General features: G+C 30.1%; 2 protein-coding genes across 2 annotated transcripts; both read right to left on the reverse strand.

Annotated features, from left to right (window-relative positions):
• Positions 1 to 4,731: 4,731 nt before the first annotated feature.
• Positions 4,732 to 5,160, reverse strand: LOC21399786 (arp2/3 complex-activating protein rickA). Its single transcript, XM_010095905.1, has one exon. The coding sequence runs from the start codon at positions 5,158 to 5,160 to the stop codon at positions 4,732 to 4,734; it is 429 nt and encodes a 142-aa protein (XP_010094207.1).
• A 3,740-nt stretch (positions 5,161 to 8,900) lies between these two features.
• Positions 8,901 to 9,877, reverse strand: LOC112091183 (L10-interacting MYB domain-containing protein-like). Its single transcript, XM_024164148.1, has 2 exons — positions 9,554 to 9,877; positions 8,901 to 9,461 (listed from the first exon to the last, which is right to left on the reverse strand). The coding sequence occupies exons 1-2, from the start codon at positions 9,875 to 9,877 to the stop codon at positions 8,901 to 8,903; spliced, it is 885 nt and encodes a 294-aa protein (XP_024019916.1).
• Positions 9,878 to 18,187: the final 8,310 nt, after the last annotated feature.

Here is an 18,187-nt window from a genome sequence, read left to right on the forward strand (position 1 = left end):
CATGCAACAAATAAACAAATTTTAAACATGACGATTTAAACGATTGATTTTAAAAGGGCTTTAAGATGTACTTGAATTTAAGATTTCTCACGAAATCCGTTTTAAAGTCAAAATTAAATGGCCTGATTGAATTGGCTAGTTTTAGAAAGGCTTTTAAAGAGTATTTGAAATAGGAGTTCAAATGCTGCTCTGTTTGAAAGATATTTTTAGAACGTTTTATCTTAACTGAAATTAAGAAAAGCTTTAAGAAATTTAGTGATTCACTTATTTGAAATTATTGTTACAAATTATGAAAGTATTCTTTCTTATATTAAAAAAAAAAAAAATGTTCCGCAAATTTTAAGAAACCCCAGTAAGTACAAGTTAAAGTTTAAGTTACAGTGGCGGCCTCATAGGAGGGGCGTCACAAAATTAGTGTGGAACTCGCACATTCTCACTCTTATTTTAAGATAAGAATGGATAAATAAATATAAGGTTGATTCTGATTCTCAATTCTCATTTTCTACTCCTAATAAATAAACGTGCCATCATTGTTTCTTATGTTTGTCGCGAAGGGAACTTTGCCAGTGATATAAATCATCAACTTTTTGTGAACAATGTAGACTTTTCCAGATTTTTGTTCTGTGTTGATTGGTTGGTATATGGCGGGCCTTCGAAATTATAGCTTTGGTGTTTAGATGGTTTTACAGACATTAGTAACTTTCTGAAGATCGGATAGTCCATCTATTGCCTTGTCGGAATTTTTGCTGGTAGAAACTAAATTCTACCAAAAAAAAACACACACACACACACATTCTCATATTTACTTATCATGATTGAGGAATGAGAGTAGAGAATGCGAGTCAATCTCATATTTACTTGCTCTTTTTTGTCATGAAATGAGAGTGAAATTTGTAGCCCCGCTTAAGTTTAACATTAAGGAATGAGATTAGCACTCTCATTTTTCATATTCACATTAAATTACTATCATACTATTATTTTACTTATAAATATAAATTAAAAATAAAATAATAATTACAATATATATTTATTATTTTATTAGGCTAATATTATAATATTAGTGTAATTATTGTTAACTTTAATATAATAAATATGTACTTTATTTGTTTAATAAATTAATAATAATTTAACACTATTTTTTATTTTTATTTATTTTATTTAAATTTTTAATAATTTATTTTTATATTTTAAATAATAGTACAATTTATATTTATTATTTTAATACCCTATTATTACACTAAATATTTTAATTATTATTACTTTTAATACAATAAGTACACAATTTATTTTTTAAATTAAAAATATCAAATTGACTTAAAGGGTATATTAATTTTTTTCCAAAGATGTATTTCCGGTTTGACCTACTTTATGGTTGCACTCCGAAATTAAATTTGTAGAATCCGAAAACCATGGGTTGCACTTATAAAATATAATTAAATTAGTTAATTATATTTTGACCAAAATAATGGTAATTAATAAATATGAAAATATGAGATATTTTGATTATATTTATTAAATGAGAAGGTTTCGGTTCAATTTGTGAATGTTTTGACCTACCCTATGGCAACACTATATTCGTGGTAAATTAGATTATCGTTAGCACTTAAAATTAAAACATGATTTATATATTTTTCATGTGCATCATATATCATATTTAATTGTGCATAAATTCACATGTTCTGATATTCATGCACAAAAAAAATCAATTAGATGAATACTCTTTTTATTTTCAACAATATGTCTAATCTTATAATATCACTACTCGCGGCTGAAAAACTAGACATAAATAATTATATAAAATAGAAAAATAATATGCACATCCTACTCATCTACTCATATGTGATGAGTATATCCTTACTACAATAGATAAGTTTTTCAATAACATTTTGAAAAACGTTGTCGAAGGGGTGCCGTAAGTGAAATGACTAAAGATTCTCGACGACCTTTTTTTTTTTTTTCACCTGCTGTGTTTGATATTAACGATCCCTTCCATGAATCAGCTTATTGCTGTCATAAAAGATTTAATTTTTGTAAATCTTTATGTCTTGACATAATAAAAAAAATTCAGGAGTAAGAAATTATTGACAACATTAAAATGTTGTTATTATTAATGAAATCCAGGGCATTCGTTATTATGCTTATTGAAAACATTAATTTACAGGCCATTTGATAAATGTACTCGTTCTAATTTATACAAAAGAAAAATTTTAATTAATGAGTTAATTTTTGTTGTCATATACTTTTTTAGGGTTTGTCAACATTTATGTAATAATTTCTAATTCTCATGTTTATAGTTATACTAGAAAAAAAGCACGTGCAATACACGTGTTAGTTATAATACGGTATGAATTTAATTATTATATTTATTGTTTATTAGAAAAATAATTTTATAAGATAGATAAATGAGTTCTAAATAATCGCCAGAATCTATTAATTATAGCTTAGAATATATAGAGAGTTACGAAGAGGGAGTATAATAATTTTAAAAGATTATAAATAATGGTGAATATTTTATTTGTTATTTGAAAAACATAGCACAAGAAAAAGATAATTAATTTGTATGACAATGTTCTACATAAAATGCATCTATATCATTAAAAATAAGTTATGAAACAGAAACTTGATGAGAATAAATTTTAAATTTCTTATTAATATGAGGTTTTAGTCTAAATAAAATGATAAAATCATCATTTTATCATGTAATAGAAACATTATTATTTAATTTGACCCTTTTCTCATAGCCTTAAGTAAGAGAAAACAGTATTTAAACTAACAAAATGTTACGTAGTTTTCGATGGACGATGGTTCAGAAGTCACCTTCGACACATAATATAATTATTATTTAATTTAACAACTTTTTCTTAAGTTCTAAATAAAAAAATGTATATATCAAATAAGGAAAAAGTACAAAAGGTGAAGGGCTGGAAACAAAAAATAAATCATTTTTTCTTAAGTTCTAAATAAAAAAATGTATATATCAAGTAAGGAAAAAGAACAAAAGGTGAAGGGCTGGAAACAAAACATAAATAATTTTTTCTTAAGTTATAAATAAGAGAAAATAGTAGATAACAAGAAAATAAAAAGTACTAAAGGCAAAGGGTATAAAAGAAAATGTAATTTTAACCGCTCTTTTTTAAGCCCTAAGTAATAGAAAAGAGTAGATAACAAGTAAGTAAAAAATAAAAAAGGTGAAGGACATAAATAAAAATAAAAATTAAATCGTATTTTTTTGAGCCCTAAGTAAGATAAAAGAATAGATAACAAATAAATAAATAGTATAAAAGCTGAAGGATGTAAATGGAAATATAAATTAACCTCTTTTTTTTTTAAGTTCTAAGTAGAAAAAAAGAGTAAATAACAGGTAAGTAAAAAGTATAAACACAAAAAATAGTTCGTAGTTGCATGCTTTTCACATTTATATCATATAAGAGATTATATTCAAATTCAAACAATTTATGAAATTATAACGTAACACAAAAAATTATATAGTTATCGACAGAAGATGAAAATATATAATAAACTAGCGAAATTCATCAACAATAATATATATATATATATATTTTTACTTCTAATGATGTGGATCATAAATGAAAAACTCGGTACATGTATTCGAACTCAATTCAGTTAGAGTACACAAACTGGAAGTAGAAAACTTCACTACTCCGAGTTTGTGGGTGAGTGTTAGGACAATAAGGGTGTGTTTGGTAAGAAAATTTATACCCTGATTTGAATCATGGTTTATAGTTCGTTATAGTATTTCTTCTCATAAAAAATACACGTAAATCGAAAATTATTCTAATATCATGATTCTAATTTATGAACCAAAAAAAATTCTGAAGATTGCAGTTAATAACCTAAGGCCTTTTTATTTTATATACTCAAATTTAAATTATTTATTCTGTTAATTCTTAAAAAATTTAAATTTTAAACGTCAAAATAAAAAATTATGATTTGATTTGAGTATACCTTCTAAATAGCCCCTAATTATTTAGTACTCCTTGTATTGGTTAATAGTTAGATTGGTTGTAGAGTTTGTTAGTCACTAATTAGACTCTATTTTGTATCTAACTGTAACAATTAGATGAGTCAATCAGATCATTCATTCATTCATTCTCAGCAGAATGACCTGGTTTGGGTTGTTCTTTGTCTAGTATATATATATAAAGACTGATTAATGTCACTTTTAGTTTTCCCAATTTGATAGGGAATTGACGTTGATAAAATGCAGTCCTTTTTACTAGTGCTTATGATAATTTGCAGCCTTCAAATATATTACTTTTAGAGTTTAATATAGTAGAATCACATTCAAACCAAACATCAATTTCAAAAAATTTTGGAAGATGCAAATATTGAACCGTATATTCTCAAAAAATAAAAAATAAAAACTGAGCATTTTAATAATTTAGCCGCTCCTTTTAATTCACATGATCACAGAACAATACAGGCGTAGTGTTTATATGTATTTTCCTATTGTGAAATATTAGGACAAAACTATTCAAACCACTAATGATCAATACAAGTTATAAATTATAATCAGAGCAATTAAATAAAACAAATAAAAAAAGAAAAAAGAAAAAAGAAAAAGATTCATAAGCGTTTAGTTGGTAGATTCGTCTCATGATTTGAATTATGGTTCGTGGTTTACTACAGTATTTTTTCTTTAAAAAAAACACACACATAAACTGAGAATGGTTCTGAATCATGATTCTAAATCCATCAATCAAACATTATTTACCCTCTCATCTCGCTAATCGGTGGCGGTGGCGGAGTCATGACATAACTGGTAATCGTCGGTGGTGGCGGTGGCGGAGACATGACATAATTGGTGATCGTTGGCGGTGGCGGTGGCGGAGGCGGCGAAAACGGTGGCGGTGGAGGTTGTTCAAATGACACTGGCGGAGGCGGTAATCTTGGCCAACGGCCACGCCAATTGCGATGATGAAAAGTTATAGGCGGTGGTGGCGGTGACGGTTTACGGCGGCGGCCAAGTGTAGATAAGAAAGACACTTTCATGGGAGTTACTGGCCGTTTCGTTTGTAAAAGAGATGTGTCATTGCTTTGATGATCTGCAAGTACTGCTTTGGAAAGCAAACTTACAGAGATCATAATGGCCACTTTGAAGACAAAACTCATGGAGGTTCCATTATTTTGTGTTGCCATTTTGATCTTCTTTTATATGTTATCAGAGCAAGAATTCTCTCTCTTCTTTTTTTTTTTTTTTTTTTTTTTTTTTTTTTTTTCCCTGAGATAAGATAGATATGTTTGCTTTTGTATACCCTTTGCGTGTACCTGTATAGCTAGTAAGCTAATTTCAATCGCCTTTCTTTCTTCTTCTTGTTTTTAAATCACTTTTCTGGGAAGCGGGTCTGAAATGGTCAATTGAATTTCTGAAGAAGTGGTTCAAGGACATCTTCATCAATGTCTTAAATATACTTTGCAGAGATGGTTGGGATCGAATTGAATAACCGAAATGTATTCCAACTACCTTGTCATGAGATTTTTCTCTTTTCTCTCTGCACATTAATTTTTTGTGAAAACTAAGATAATATGTATCCTCTGAACTCACATCTTTAGGCTTCGTTTTGGTGATTCTAATTTTGATTTTAAAATTAGAATTATGATTCATGATTTTAGATCCAAATTATGATTCTGTAATCAGAACAAGAATCAAAGGTTTGAACAACCTAAAATCAAGGGAGTGAGTAGTTTTAGAATCAGAGTTGATTCTGATTTAAAATATGACATCAGAATTTAAATCTTAATTTAGAACCATTCAAATCAAACACTAATTTTGAGTGAGCCAAATTAGAACCACTTTTTACTAAACAAATACTTGTTTGAACTAGAATCATGATTGTAAATTTTAAAACCCTTATATCAAACGTGCTCTAGTGTTTTTACCATTATTCTTTTAGAATTGTATTACTTTTAAGGAGAGAAAATAAAGACAAAAAATGTTATAGTGTTTATAAAAAAATAATTCACAAAGTGTCAAAATTTAATTAAAAAGATAACCATTATAACAGAAAAATGAGACAACAAATAACGTATATCTTCGGGAGCAATTGGCAGCACAAAGAGAGTACGTACATGGAAACTCAACTCTAGACTACTTCCGCCGGTTCTAAGAGATGTTGGCTTAGTTTGGTAATGCTGTAGATTTTTAAAAAAAGTATTTTTAGCTGTGCTGAAAAAAAAAACAGCTGTTTCAAGAAGCGGCTGAGTGTTTGGTAAATTGTAATTATAGTAGCTGTGCTAGTTCCAAAATCAGTAAACAGCGTTTGGTAAATTTTGAGGTGGAATTGCTGTGGGTATGTAAAATGACCAAAATAGACATGATATGAAATTTAAATATATATAATTATTTTTGGTATTTAAAAATACTTGTTTAACTTTAAAAACACATAATGTTATGATTTTAAATTTTTTAACAATAAATTTATGATAATTAATTATCTTTTTTTTTAGTCTAATTATTACATCGGAATTCTTAGTGTTTCCTTTCCTTGGTTATTTCCCCCTCCCTCAAATTTTTTTATACACGTACTTGTATGAGATGATGAATCAATTTCTTTAGAGGAAAAACTTTGAAGATTGCAAATTTTACTCAAATGATAACACTTGTTTCATTGGATTGCTTAGTTAAATGTATCATGTAAGTTTTGATTAATTTGAACTTTAGGAGTTTACTTCTGATGGCAGAATTTGCTCACATGCTCACGGCTATGAGGCCCTATTTGCACCTTTTATCTTAAAAGTTTGTCCATGTACTTTTTTGTTATCCTTATTGTTTGATAAAACTGGTTATGGTCAAAATATGGCATCGTCAGGCACAATGATTTTAGTAAGCAGCAGAGTTTTCTTGCAACTTTGATCCCTGAAAGTTGGATACCTTTGTTCACATGTAATACCTTTGTTCATATATATATTATAAGAAACAGGAAAGTTACCTTTGCTAATTTTTTTAAAACGCCATTGTTGATTAACTCTGGCCATTCCCAGATACATCTTCTCCTTATATCACCTTGTTTGCTGAATAACAGAACATAAAGTATATACCTACAAACTTTACAGTAACAGGAGTAACAAAACCCGATACTGAAACAAAACGATCTTCTGTTGATAATGCTAACAAAGTAGAGGGTACATGTTATAGAAATACAAAGAACCAAATACAAAATACAATCCCTCACACACACACACACACACTTAAATACAAACATATATATCCACACACACGTAAATGCAAATATATATCCATACACACACCCCACGTATATACCTACAAATACAAACTTAAGTCCTACAAATACACACGTATATACCTACAAACTTAACTCAAATGAAAAGATTTAAGTCGTATTCATTAAGCTTACTGCAATTTGATCTCGTACTTCATCCATTTCCAGTGATAGTAAAGCTTCATTCTCTTCTACATTATTGTCATCTAGTTGATTCTCTTCATAAACGAAATCATCTAGATATGTAGATCACGCTTACGATGCTTCCTAATGTAGTTATGGAGCGCCATTGTAGCAATAACTATTTTCACTTGCTTTGCAAACGCATAATTTGGCATGTCTTTCAAAAATTTCCACTTTTTTTTCGAGACACCAAATGTGCGTTCAATGACACTTCGAAGAGAAGAATGTGCTTGGTTAAATACCTCTTTATAGCCAGTTGGTCGACGACCCATTCGAAATTATTCTAAATGGTATCGTTCTCCTCTATAAGGTCCAAGAAATCCTTTTAATTGTGGATAACCCGCGTCAACTAAATAGTATTTACCTATTGAGATACAAACACAAAGACTTAGTAAATAATAAAACAGAGTTCTCATGAATATAGAAGAGGTTTTAACCTTCTGGTGGTTTTGGGAACTTCAAACTTGTACGACGTAGTGCTGCTAAGAATATTCTTGTATCATGAGCACTACCTTCCCAACCTGCATATGCATATGTAAATTTCATATTGAAATCACAGGCAGCCATCACATTTTGGGTTGGCACACGCTTTCTACCAATAAATGGGACTTGATCTTCTGGTTGTATTATAGCTGGAATGTGTACGCCATCTATTGTACCTATACAGTTCTAAAAAGAAGAAAGTTCTATGTTTAAAATGAATACTTTAAATAAGGAAAGAAACATATTATGAACTAAGAGAATACCTTAAAATGAGGCATATATCTACGATCCATTAATATCTCTTGAGGCACTCCATTAAACTCTGGATCATCAGGCTTTATAACATCCATACTCATACGACAGACAATGTCTAGAACATACTCAAAATATCTACTAATTGTTTCACCAGAGTGTTGAAATCGTTCTTGTGTTGAACGATTTCCCGCACCCTGACCTAAAATGAACAAAAACATTCTGACTATTTCAAACGCGGATATATTTCTTGATCCCTGTAATCCGTAGTTACATTGCAAATCATTACATAGGGATATAAATACATCCTTATCCATTCTAAACATTCTATAACTTCTAATTTCATGTCCGCCTAATAATTCTATTACCCACATGTTTTCAGTTTGAGCAGAGTTCATACAAGGATTTTTGTAAATATACTTATTATAATATTATTCAATGATGTGTGCAGTAACACAAACAAGTTGTAAACTTAGCTGGGTAATATTATCAGACATCCCAGCTAATAATGAATAAACCTGCATGTAAACAATGTTCAAATAAAATAATAGAAAATATCAATGTCTGATGGATAAAAATAGAGTACAATATTCAATACAATGTATTCGAAAGCATGGAAAAACAACATTATAGTACATAATTAATGAAAGCCACACTAAAATATTACTCATAGTAAAGGAAGACTCAAGGGACACTCAAGGGAATTTAAGAGGATGATCTTAGGCCGTGCTCAAACTTAAGCTAGTTGAGCTGCAACTCAGGTCGTTTCAAAGCAAAAAATGACTCTCTTTTAATCGTGTCTGCGCACAAGTGGACAGCAAAAAAATACAAGTCGCTCCCACTCTCTAATCCAGGTAGAGATTCAAGGACTTCAACAAGTCGTGTCATGCTATAATCTGGTCCTTTACTTTGTGCAATGGATGATCCGGTACTAATAGTCTCCACTACGGTGACAAGACGCTCAATTTGTTGAGACAATTTGGCCGCACCACCAACTTTATCCTTGCCTTTCCCTCTTTTGAATTTCTTTTGTCCCTCATCTAGCTCAATTGGACGCTTCTTCTTAGGGTCCTGTGGCCTCTCTCTTCCAATAGGTGCATCTGACGATCCACTACTCTCAAGTTGTTCAAGTGGGGATATCATTTCATTTGCTATTTTATCATCCTCACATGGCATCTGTCCAGATGCGGGTGTCCAAGCATACACCCCTGTGGCCACAGTATTAGTAAACATCCTATTCAACTTATCCTCAAACTCTGGTTCAATTCCCCGCGTGCGAAACTTCGCTGCGTTAGGATGAATCTGTAAAAATACTTTAATAAATTAAACCTGCCACACACTAAATGTACACACTATCAATAATGTGCAACTTCATTCGTATATTATTCGTATACCTGCAATTTATTATGCCACCATTCCTCAGATGCATCAATAGTGTTCTTTTTATTGTTCCAACCTAAACCGGTTTCCTTCCCAACAAGTTCCTTCCAAAGTTTCCAATCATTCTTCAAAGCATCCCACTTATTCTTCAATTGTGTTCTTTTATACACTCGTTTGGTTGCTTCGTTAAATTTTTGAATTACATTTTCCCATCCAACTTTGTCAAGATGTGTCCCAGGTCGGTGTCCACCTTCAACCTCTTTGATACAAAAATCACAAAAAAGCTGTATTGCCTCGGTATCCCATATCGCTTTACCTTGTGCTGCACTACCCTCCATTTGAACAAATGATGACTGAAAGTGCTACCACCATTATAAACCCAACGCATATTTATAGATAATAAAAATAACTAAAGCAGCTTAAGGCTTTTTTAAGCAAATGATAATGAACAAATAGCTAACCAATATTTAACCACAAGAGTGTCAACCTCCATTCTTGCTAGTATTGCAATTGAATGGTAAAAACGAATAGAACGGTAAAAATAGCAAATGATCAAACAGTTTAAGCTGCAAATAAATAACATAGATAAATCTAGATATCGTCCCTCGAGGAAGGGTGCTATCAAATACCAATATTATAACTATATTATTTAGAAAGTCACAATGTTCAAAATTACAATAAGTAACAATGACATAAATTAATTGCTAATAACACAATTGAATAAACTTAATAAAATCAATGGTGAAGGTTCTAGAGCTTGGATTTCCTCGATTGGTTTCCAATGACTAATTGACAATGAACTGGCTTGGCATGCATGAATCAAACGAATCACAGTTTATTACCTATATAACTCTATATAACTCTATATAACTCTATGTTTATATCTCTAATTTCAATGACGATCTGTGTTTATATCTCTATATAACTCAAACCCCAAGTTTATTGCCTTAATGGTCAGATATCATATTTCACTTTTCAGTTCTTCGTATGTTGCAATAATTAACCTAAGGGTATCGAAATGGTTTTTAAATGTGAAGATACATTTTTAATATTAACATTGTATGGTTTTTAAAGTTGTCTTTATCCTTTTGATTTTAAGAAATATGGTTAATTAATTGTTTGTTAGATTTGGTAGCTCTTATTATATAATAGGAATTAACTTAAGTAGGAACAAAAAAGTGAAATCTATATAACCGACCTTAATTAATTAGAATTAAGATTTGTTGTTGTTGTATGTGTAAGAAAAAACTAGGGTAGGCTGATAGGATGGAGACTGGTTGATAGAATAAGAGTAATGAAAAGTTGGCTGCTTTTCTGGATGGTTGATGCCAAGTACAGAAGACTGATCAAAACAAATGGACAAATAGCTTGAGTTATTTTTTTATATATTTTTTATTTTTCTTTTAAGGTTGATTATTTTGCCATTTGATCATCATAAGAGAATTGTGAATAGCTAGTTTAGTTACTGCTCTAGCTAGCTGGGCCTACGAGAGATCCTAGTCTGATTCATATAATTAGATTTGGTCAGCCTTTGTATTCAATTCTTTGATTCGTCTAAATGTTAAATTTTTTTTTTTTTTTGAAAATTCCCTAGTTTTTATATAAATCAAAGGAAAATTGTTTTTTGGGAAATCTCAGTTGAGAAGCCTGTCATTCCAAGTCAAAGAAGTAAAAACTTTGTATTCTCAACTTTTCATTTTTAACCATTATGTGGTTCATATATTATTGCTTAATTCACTTGACAGAGAGATCGACATGTTTATTCAAAGCTAGAGTTGCAAAAGTCAAAAAAGAGTTTTTGTTTTCAAAGATATGTATTAAGAATTAAGACACCACTACTCTATATTGTCAAGAGCAACATCGAAGAAACGCAAACAAACAAGAAACACACAACACAATATCTCAAACATGTAAATAATGGCCATTCATTCAGAAGAATCAGATCTAAGACAACAAATTGATATGCTGAAAATCAGTCACACATTCATTCAATAATCAATCAAGGAATCCCAATTGAATCCATCCCAACCCTAGACAAGAGAACTAATTCCACATACTACTAATAAAGATCATGTCTAAACCATGAATAATAAATAAAACAGAAAAACAAAAACTAGGTTTTCAAATTCGAAGAAGAAGGATGAAAAATTGGACATGTTTCTCTCTTACGGTTTTTTTTTTTATTTCTTAATGTCTTTCGTTTTTTTTTTTAATTTCATTAACATCAGTTGCATTTCAGATGGTTGGTTCCTAATCTTGACCATTTTCCGTTCTCCCTGTTTCTTCAATGGCATTCATAACGGAGCCTATGCCCAGATGAACCAAAACAGCAAAAACAATTCTAATGTAAACTCAAAAATTTGTCCTATAATCTCAGCTTTTGCACAACTGTTTGTCATCAAGATTCAGCAATAAAGATCAACATAAGGAAAAGGGTAATGCAGCGATTACCAATTTCAAGGAACTCAACAAACAGATTCGGAGTAATCTGGGAAAATTTTTTTACGAGAAATGGCTATCGAAGAACAAAATTTTGTACAAAATCTGGAAACCCAAATCGACATTCGAAACCACCAACACCAAATCGACAATCAAAACCCAAATTTCATCAATCCGTACCAAATCGATATTAAAAAAAAAGTGAAATCGAGCACTTACAAATGCAGAGATTTGCGAGCTCCAACCACAGATCCGCCGGTCTTAGCCAGAGACGAACGGAGATTTTGGGGACTCCGCCGCCGACAATCGCAGGAGATAAACGGAGAGAGGGAGTCCGAAAGAGAGAAGAAAAATAAACGGAGGAAGAGAGCTTTGGCTGAGAGAGCGAGGTTGGGGCTGAGAGAGGCTGAGGGAGGGTGAGGCGAGAGAGCGAGAGCAGGCTGAGAGGCTGAGGCGAGAGAGCACGAGCGGAGGGAGAGGCTGAGAGTTTTCAGGGAGGGGCTGAGGGTGTGCTCGAGGACGAGGAAGAGAATCGGGTTATTTTGGGAATAACTAAAATTTCATTAATGGCTGAGTTTGGATTCCCGGACAATCTGAAATCAGAAGCAGCAAGTGAGCTGCTTCTGATTTCAGATGAAAAACAGCTTCCGGCTTTTTTAAAAATTTATTTTTATGTGTCTACCGAGCACATTTTTCAGCTTTAGCTGAACAAAAAAGTGCTTTTGGCTTCCTAGAAGCATTACCAAACAGAGCCGTTGGCAAATTTCCATAAGATGTATTATTTGTTTCCATGGTATCGTTAGCCGTTAGGTTAACATTGGGTCTTGAAAACATTTTTGACATTTTCATTTTGCCAATTTAAGTACGGTAACCTGTTACTCTCGTACAATTGAAAAAAAAAAAAAAAAGACTTTTACATAAACTTAATTTCTTTTAATGATTTCTTTTAATGATATTGGTTTCAATGAAAATGTAATAAGGAAAAGAAAAGGTATAGAGATCTCAAGAAGGGTATTTTAAGAGAGAAAAATACCTAGCAAGATGTTTATTATTATTGTTATTATTACGAATATATTTTATTACATATTTTGCAAATATTTGTTACTTGGATTTTGATGCTTAATTTCGTTTAATTAAATAAATTTTAAATTAAAGTTCAATAATCACGACCCTTTTTTGGGTAGGGGTGACCCCTACGCTCATGCGGTGTTGACTCTGCACGAAGTCAAGAAGCATTGTTATAGCACACCCAGCACAATTGCATCATCCCAAATTAGGTGTATAGTTAAAGTTATATTTAGTTACAAACTTTTGTTACAAAATTTATTTTGTGCCCATCTCTCACTGTCTAGCCACAACAACATTCTTGTCAAATATATATATATATATATATATATATTCAGCCACAATTAATAGAATATCTGTAGCTACAAAGTTGAAGTTAAAAAGTAAATCTGTTATTTAAAAAATGTTTCCACCATCCTAATTAATATGCTTTCAATTTTCTTCCTTCTACTAGTGTGGGGAAGTGCCTACAGCACTTCTATGCTCTTTGTAGTACTTCAATTTTTCACCTTGTAAGAGAAAGATCAATGTAAGATTTGAGTTCCTATTATTATTTAAATAAAAGTTAGAAATCATTTCAATTTTTTTTTTTTTGGTTTCTCTTACTTTTAATCCTATAAACTACTAAGGGTATATAGTGAACCTAAGCAAGAAAATCAAGATAGAAATACAAATTCAGACATCTAGTATACATTTATCTTGTACACAAGTATAGGATAAAAAATGGCGCTCGTGTTGTCTTGTTTATGGTTGCAAAAACAAGGACTTATTCATTTGTACTTAAATTCAAAAAAAATTTGAATTCAAATTACAATTTTATTTAAGTTCATGTTCTTTTGTAAAATTTGAATTTAAACTTGAGTTTTAACTTGAGTATGAGATTAGAATCTGAGTTCAAGTTTTCTCTTCAACTCAAGTTCTTAAACTTAAACTCAAATTAATAAACAATATTTTTTCTATTTTTAAAAACGCTATAAGTTTTTCGTTTTAATTCTGATTGAGATGATTATTTTTGTTATGCGTTCATAATGAAAAGATGAATAAAATCCCACCTATATATCCTATTAAAATTTTTCATCATCATTAGGTTTTTATTAAAATACTATCTAAATACAAACTCAAATTTTGACCAATTCAAACACAAACTCAAAAAGATTATCATCTCAAACCATAACTCAAATATATACAATTAAACACAAACTCAAATTATAATTTCAATTTAATTTAACATCTATGCTCAAATCACTGTAACAAAAAGTCATCCAATTATATATCTGATGAGTAGATATGTACATACAGTAAAAAAAAAAGGACCTATAATGGCAGTATCTGCCAGTTGCTTCTACAATTTATTGCCTTGATTTGGAAACTTGATTTGAGAACTTGCAAGCGCTTCCACGTTTGCTGCAGAGGTTGGTCAACACTGTCGGGAACTTTTTTCCAGATTTGATATAAAGCCATTTAGTGGGAACATCAAACAGGGAATAGTGGTGCATGTTTGGAAATGTTTCTGAAAACGATTTTCACGTTTTCTAAAGAAAAAAAAAATGAAAATGAGCACAAAATGTTGTTTGGAGGAAGATTAAAAAAAACAGAAATAAAAACGACTTTTTAATTAGGTAAAAAATAAGAATCTTTAGGAAAATGACTAAAAATTATTTTTAATATCTTATTTTTATTTCCTCCTCCTTCTTTTCTTCACCAGAATATATTATTTAATATATTATTAATTTGGAATTTGAGATTTATTTTATTTTCTCCTTCATCTTATTTTCATAAATGATTTGGGATTTTATTAATTATTTTAAATACTATTATATGTTTTTTAAAATATATCACTAAACGGACTTTCAGTTTTTTCTTATACTAAAAATAATCTATCAATAAAACAACCAAACGCATTTTCAAAAATGAAATCTGTTTGAGATTGAAAACGCTTTCATTTTTATTTTCATATAAAAAGTAAAATCATTTTAAAATGGGTTCTAAATGCGCCATTTTTCTTCTTTTTTTTTCTAACGGTGTGTGACGCCCAGACATATGCAATATCTTCCTATCTTAGATGATCTTCCATAGTACTAAAATCACAAAAGAGGAAAAAAAGAAGAAGAAGAAAGGTTTAATTGATAAAAATTGAAACCAAAGCCAGATGTTTTTCATAAAATTTGATTAGATACAAACTCAGGTCATTCTCTACAAATGACATCTAGCTATTTATCAAAATAAATAAATAAAAATAAAATAAAGTATCTAATCTAGTGACCTTGTTTTTTGTAACCAAATTCCCTTGTACATGAACGCATCTGAAAATTGCTTGGTAAGAGGAAAGCATGTACAAATAATAACTGCAAATGAAGCAAGATATTCGAAAAATATGTAAATTGTATTCACAAACTACTATTAGCTAACGAAGGGACTGATCAGAAGAAAAAAAATTTGGGTGCGTTTGGAATTAGTTCCAAAATAATTTTATTTTCAATAAAAAGTTTTTCGGGTGCGTTTAGAATTAGTTTTAAAATGATTTTATTTGCAATAAAAAAGTAAAAATGAGATTATTTTTAGAATCATTTTGGGATCTATTTTGAAATTACGTTTTATTAGCATTTTAAGAGATTGTTTTGAGTATAATAAAAAAGTGAAATCATGTTTATTAATTGATATATTATAATATTGCTGATAAGTACTAAAAATGAAAACAAAAAGTGAAAATAATTTTCAACTGTTTTCTAATTCATTCACAAAAACCATTCTCACTGTTTTCGTTTTTAAAATATTTGCTAAACAAATTTCATTTTTTTTATTTTCATTTTTTGCTTCACGAAATACATGAAAACTGTTTTTTAAAACGGTTCCAAACAAACATTTCACTTCATCACATTCTTTTCCTCAAAACCCTTTCTTAATAAAAAAGAAGCGAGTTATTTGGAGAATATATTTGAACCCATGATTTCGGTTCTTTTACAGTGTTTTTTTCTAACAAAGAATTTAAATTTAAAATTTTATCTCTCATGAAGATCCTGCTAATGAATCAGAATCAATGACTTGAATATATATTCTAAACGGGCATTTACCTACCAAAACTCATACCTCTCTACCAGCCTTCTTCTTTCTTTTTTATTTTTTTATTTTTTTAATTTATAATTAGCACTGGAGAGCCCTTAGCAAACACTCTAACGACGACAATTAAGACTTTTTTAAATGTGTTTTTTAACCCATATATATCTATAAGTATATTTACAGATAATTAGATATTGTCCCTCCTAAAAAATTGACAATCTAACCTAAAGTTTAAACCTCCACAACTTTTAATTTTTTTGAAAAATATTACTTTCTAAAGAAATAACTCTGAAAATACTATACTTTCTAGAAGATTAGTAATCCTTTATACTAACTAAGAATAAATAATACATAACTATTAGTTTATATACTTTTAATATTATTAACATTAATTTTTTTTGCTATGAATATTGTCAAGAAATTGAATTGAAGATATGTGGTTATTATGCAATATTTTTAAAGACATGGAATTTCTTCTTGAACCATTGAAGTAACCTAATAATAAATTGATTAAATTTTTTATGTAGTTAAAATTAGACCCTCCTTAAAAAAATTAAAATTTTTTGGCTTTGTCGCTGGACCCACCGGTCCTTTCAAAGTTCTTCTCTTGTTTAGAGGCTTACGAGGTGAAGCTTAAGTCCAACCACCACGCATAGCTGCATATAGGGCCGTATAGGGCCGTTTAGTTTGCTGATTCGAGTTTTTAATTCGAGTTGAGATGTGACTTTATGTGAGAGCTTTTTATGTAGTAAAAAAGTTAAATGTGACTGTTTCTGAGAGAAGAATCTTGTAACAAAACTCAAAATAGTGAAATGAACGGAGTTTTGACTTTCTCAGACATCAACATTAACTATATATTAAGTAATATATCATGCATAAAAGCATTTTAGTAGCTGAGTTATCTTAGTTTATTGTCTGGATTTTTAGCATACAGTGGAAAGGAATTGATGAACATTTGGACAAATGGTGCATAAATTATAATATTTGTAATGGACAGTAATTGAAATTAGATTTGCGTGAGAATGGAAAGGAAAAGCAAAGGAATTGGAATTTCAAGAATTACATTTTTGTTTACGAGAATTCTTAGTGATTGCTCTGATACTTATTCTAATGTTTAGTTAAAGATAGGAAACAAAATGAATTGGATTATTGATATACTTACGTTTATTATTAGTTAACTATTTATCTTTCAGGATGACACGAAGGTCACTATCACACTAGTTTGAATTGACTTTGTTTTCCCCCTCCATGAACTAGAGTTCTTGTAGAAAACAAGTCACACTACAAGTCATTTGGAACTGAAATACCGAAAGCTACCACTGGCATGTATCACGCCAGCATACCGGTTACAAAGGGTATCCTACCATAGTACTAAAGATAATCCACCAGGATACTAAACTTTTCGGTCACTAGCGGTAGCCAACCGCCGCATAAAGGCACCATTGGCCACCAGAGGACTTATATAAACTTGGATAAGCTAACAACTTCACAAGCCATGATCTCTCACCCACATGAAGGGTCACTGTTTGTGACTTTTCTTCGAGACTCTCCATAAAAGTAAGCGGTAGATTTCGTGGATAATATTGATAAATATGTTTTAAAATATATGAATTAGTATTTTTATTTTTTATTCTCAATTCATAATCTTTTTAATTAAATAATTATATTATTAAAAAAATATTAATTAAAAATTAAAAATAAAATTCTAACCCATATACTCTTAAAAATAAATTTTATAATTTTTTCGTTCTACCCCTTTTCTTTCTCATTCTGTATCCTGTAAGTACTATAGAAGATGGGATGCCTCTTCATAAGTTTTGGTACTTCAACTGAGGACATATACGACATTTACTATAATTTAAAAGCAAAATATTGTTCTGTTTTGGACGCATTTTGTACTCCAATCAAGGATATAATGGCTTAGTTTGGTATTATTTTTCCTTCCAAAAGTAGTTTCTGCTTGTAGTAGAAGTTGATTTTAATGTTTGATAAATCTCCTTAAAAGTATTTTTTGAAGAATTTTTTAAGAATCTGCAATCAAAATCAGAAGCAGCCTAAAGACAACTTTAGCTTTTAGATTGTGCTAG

The sequence above is a fragment of the Morus notabilis genome, unplaced genomic scaffold (assembly GCF_000414095.1).
Source record: "Morus notabilis unplaced genomic scaffold, ASM41409v2 Scaffold499, whole genome shotgun sequence".
Classification (NCBI taxonomy): Eukaryota; Viridiplantae; Streptophyta; class Magnoliopsida; order Rosales; family Moraceae; genus Morus; species Morus notabilis.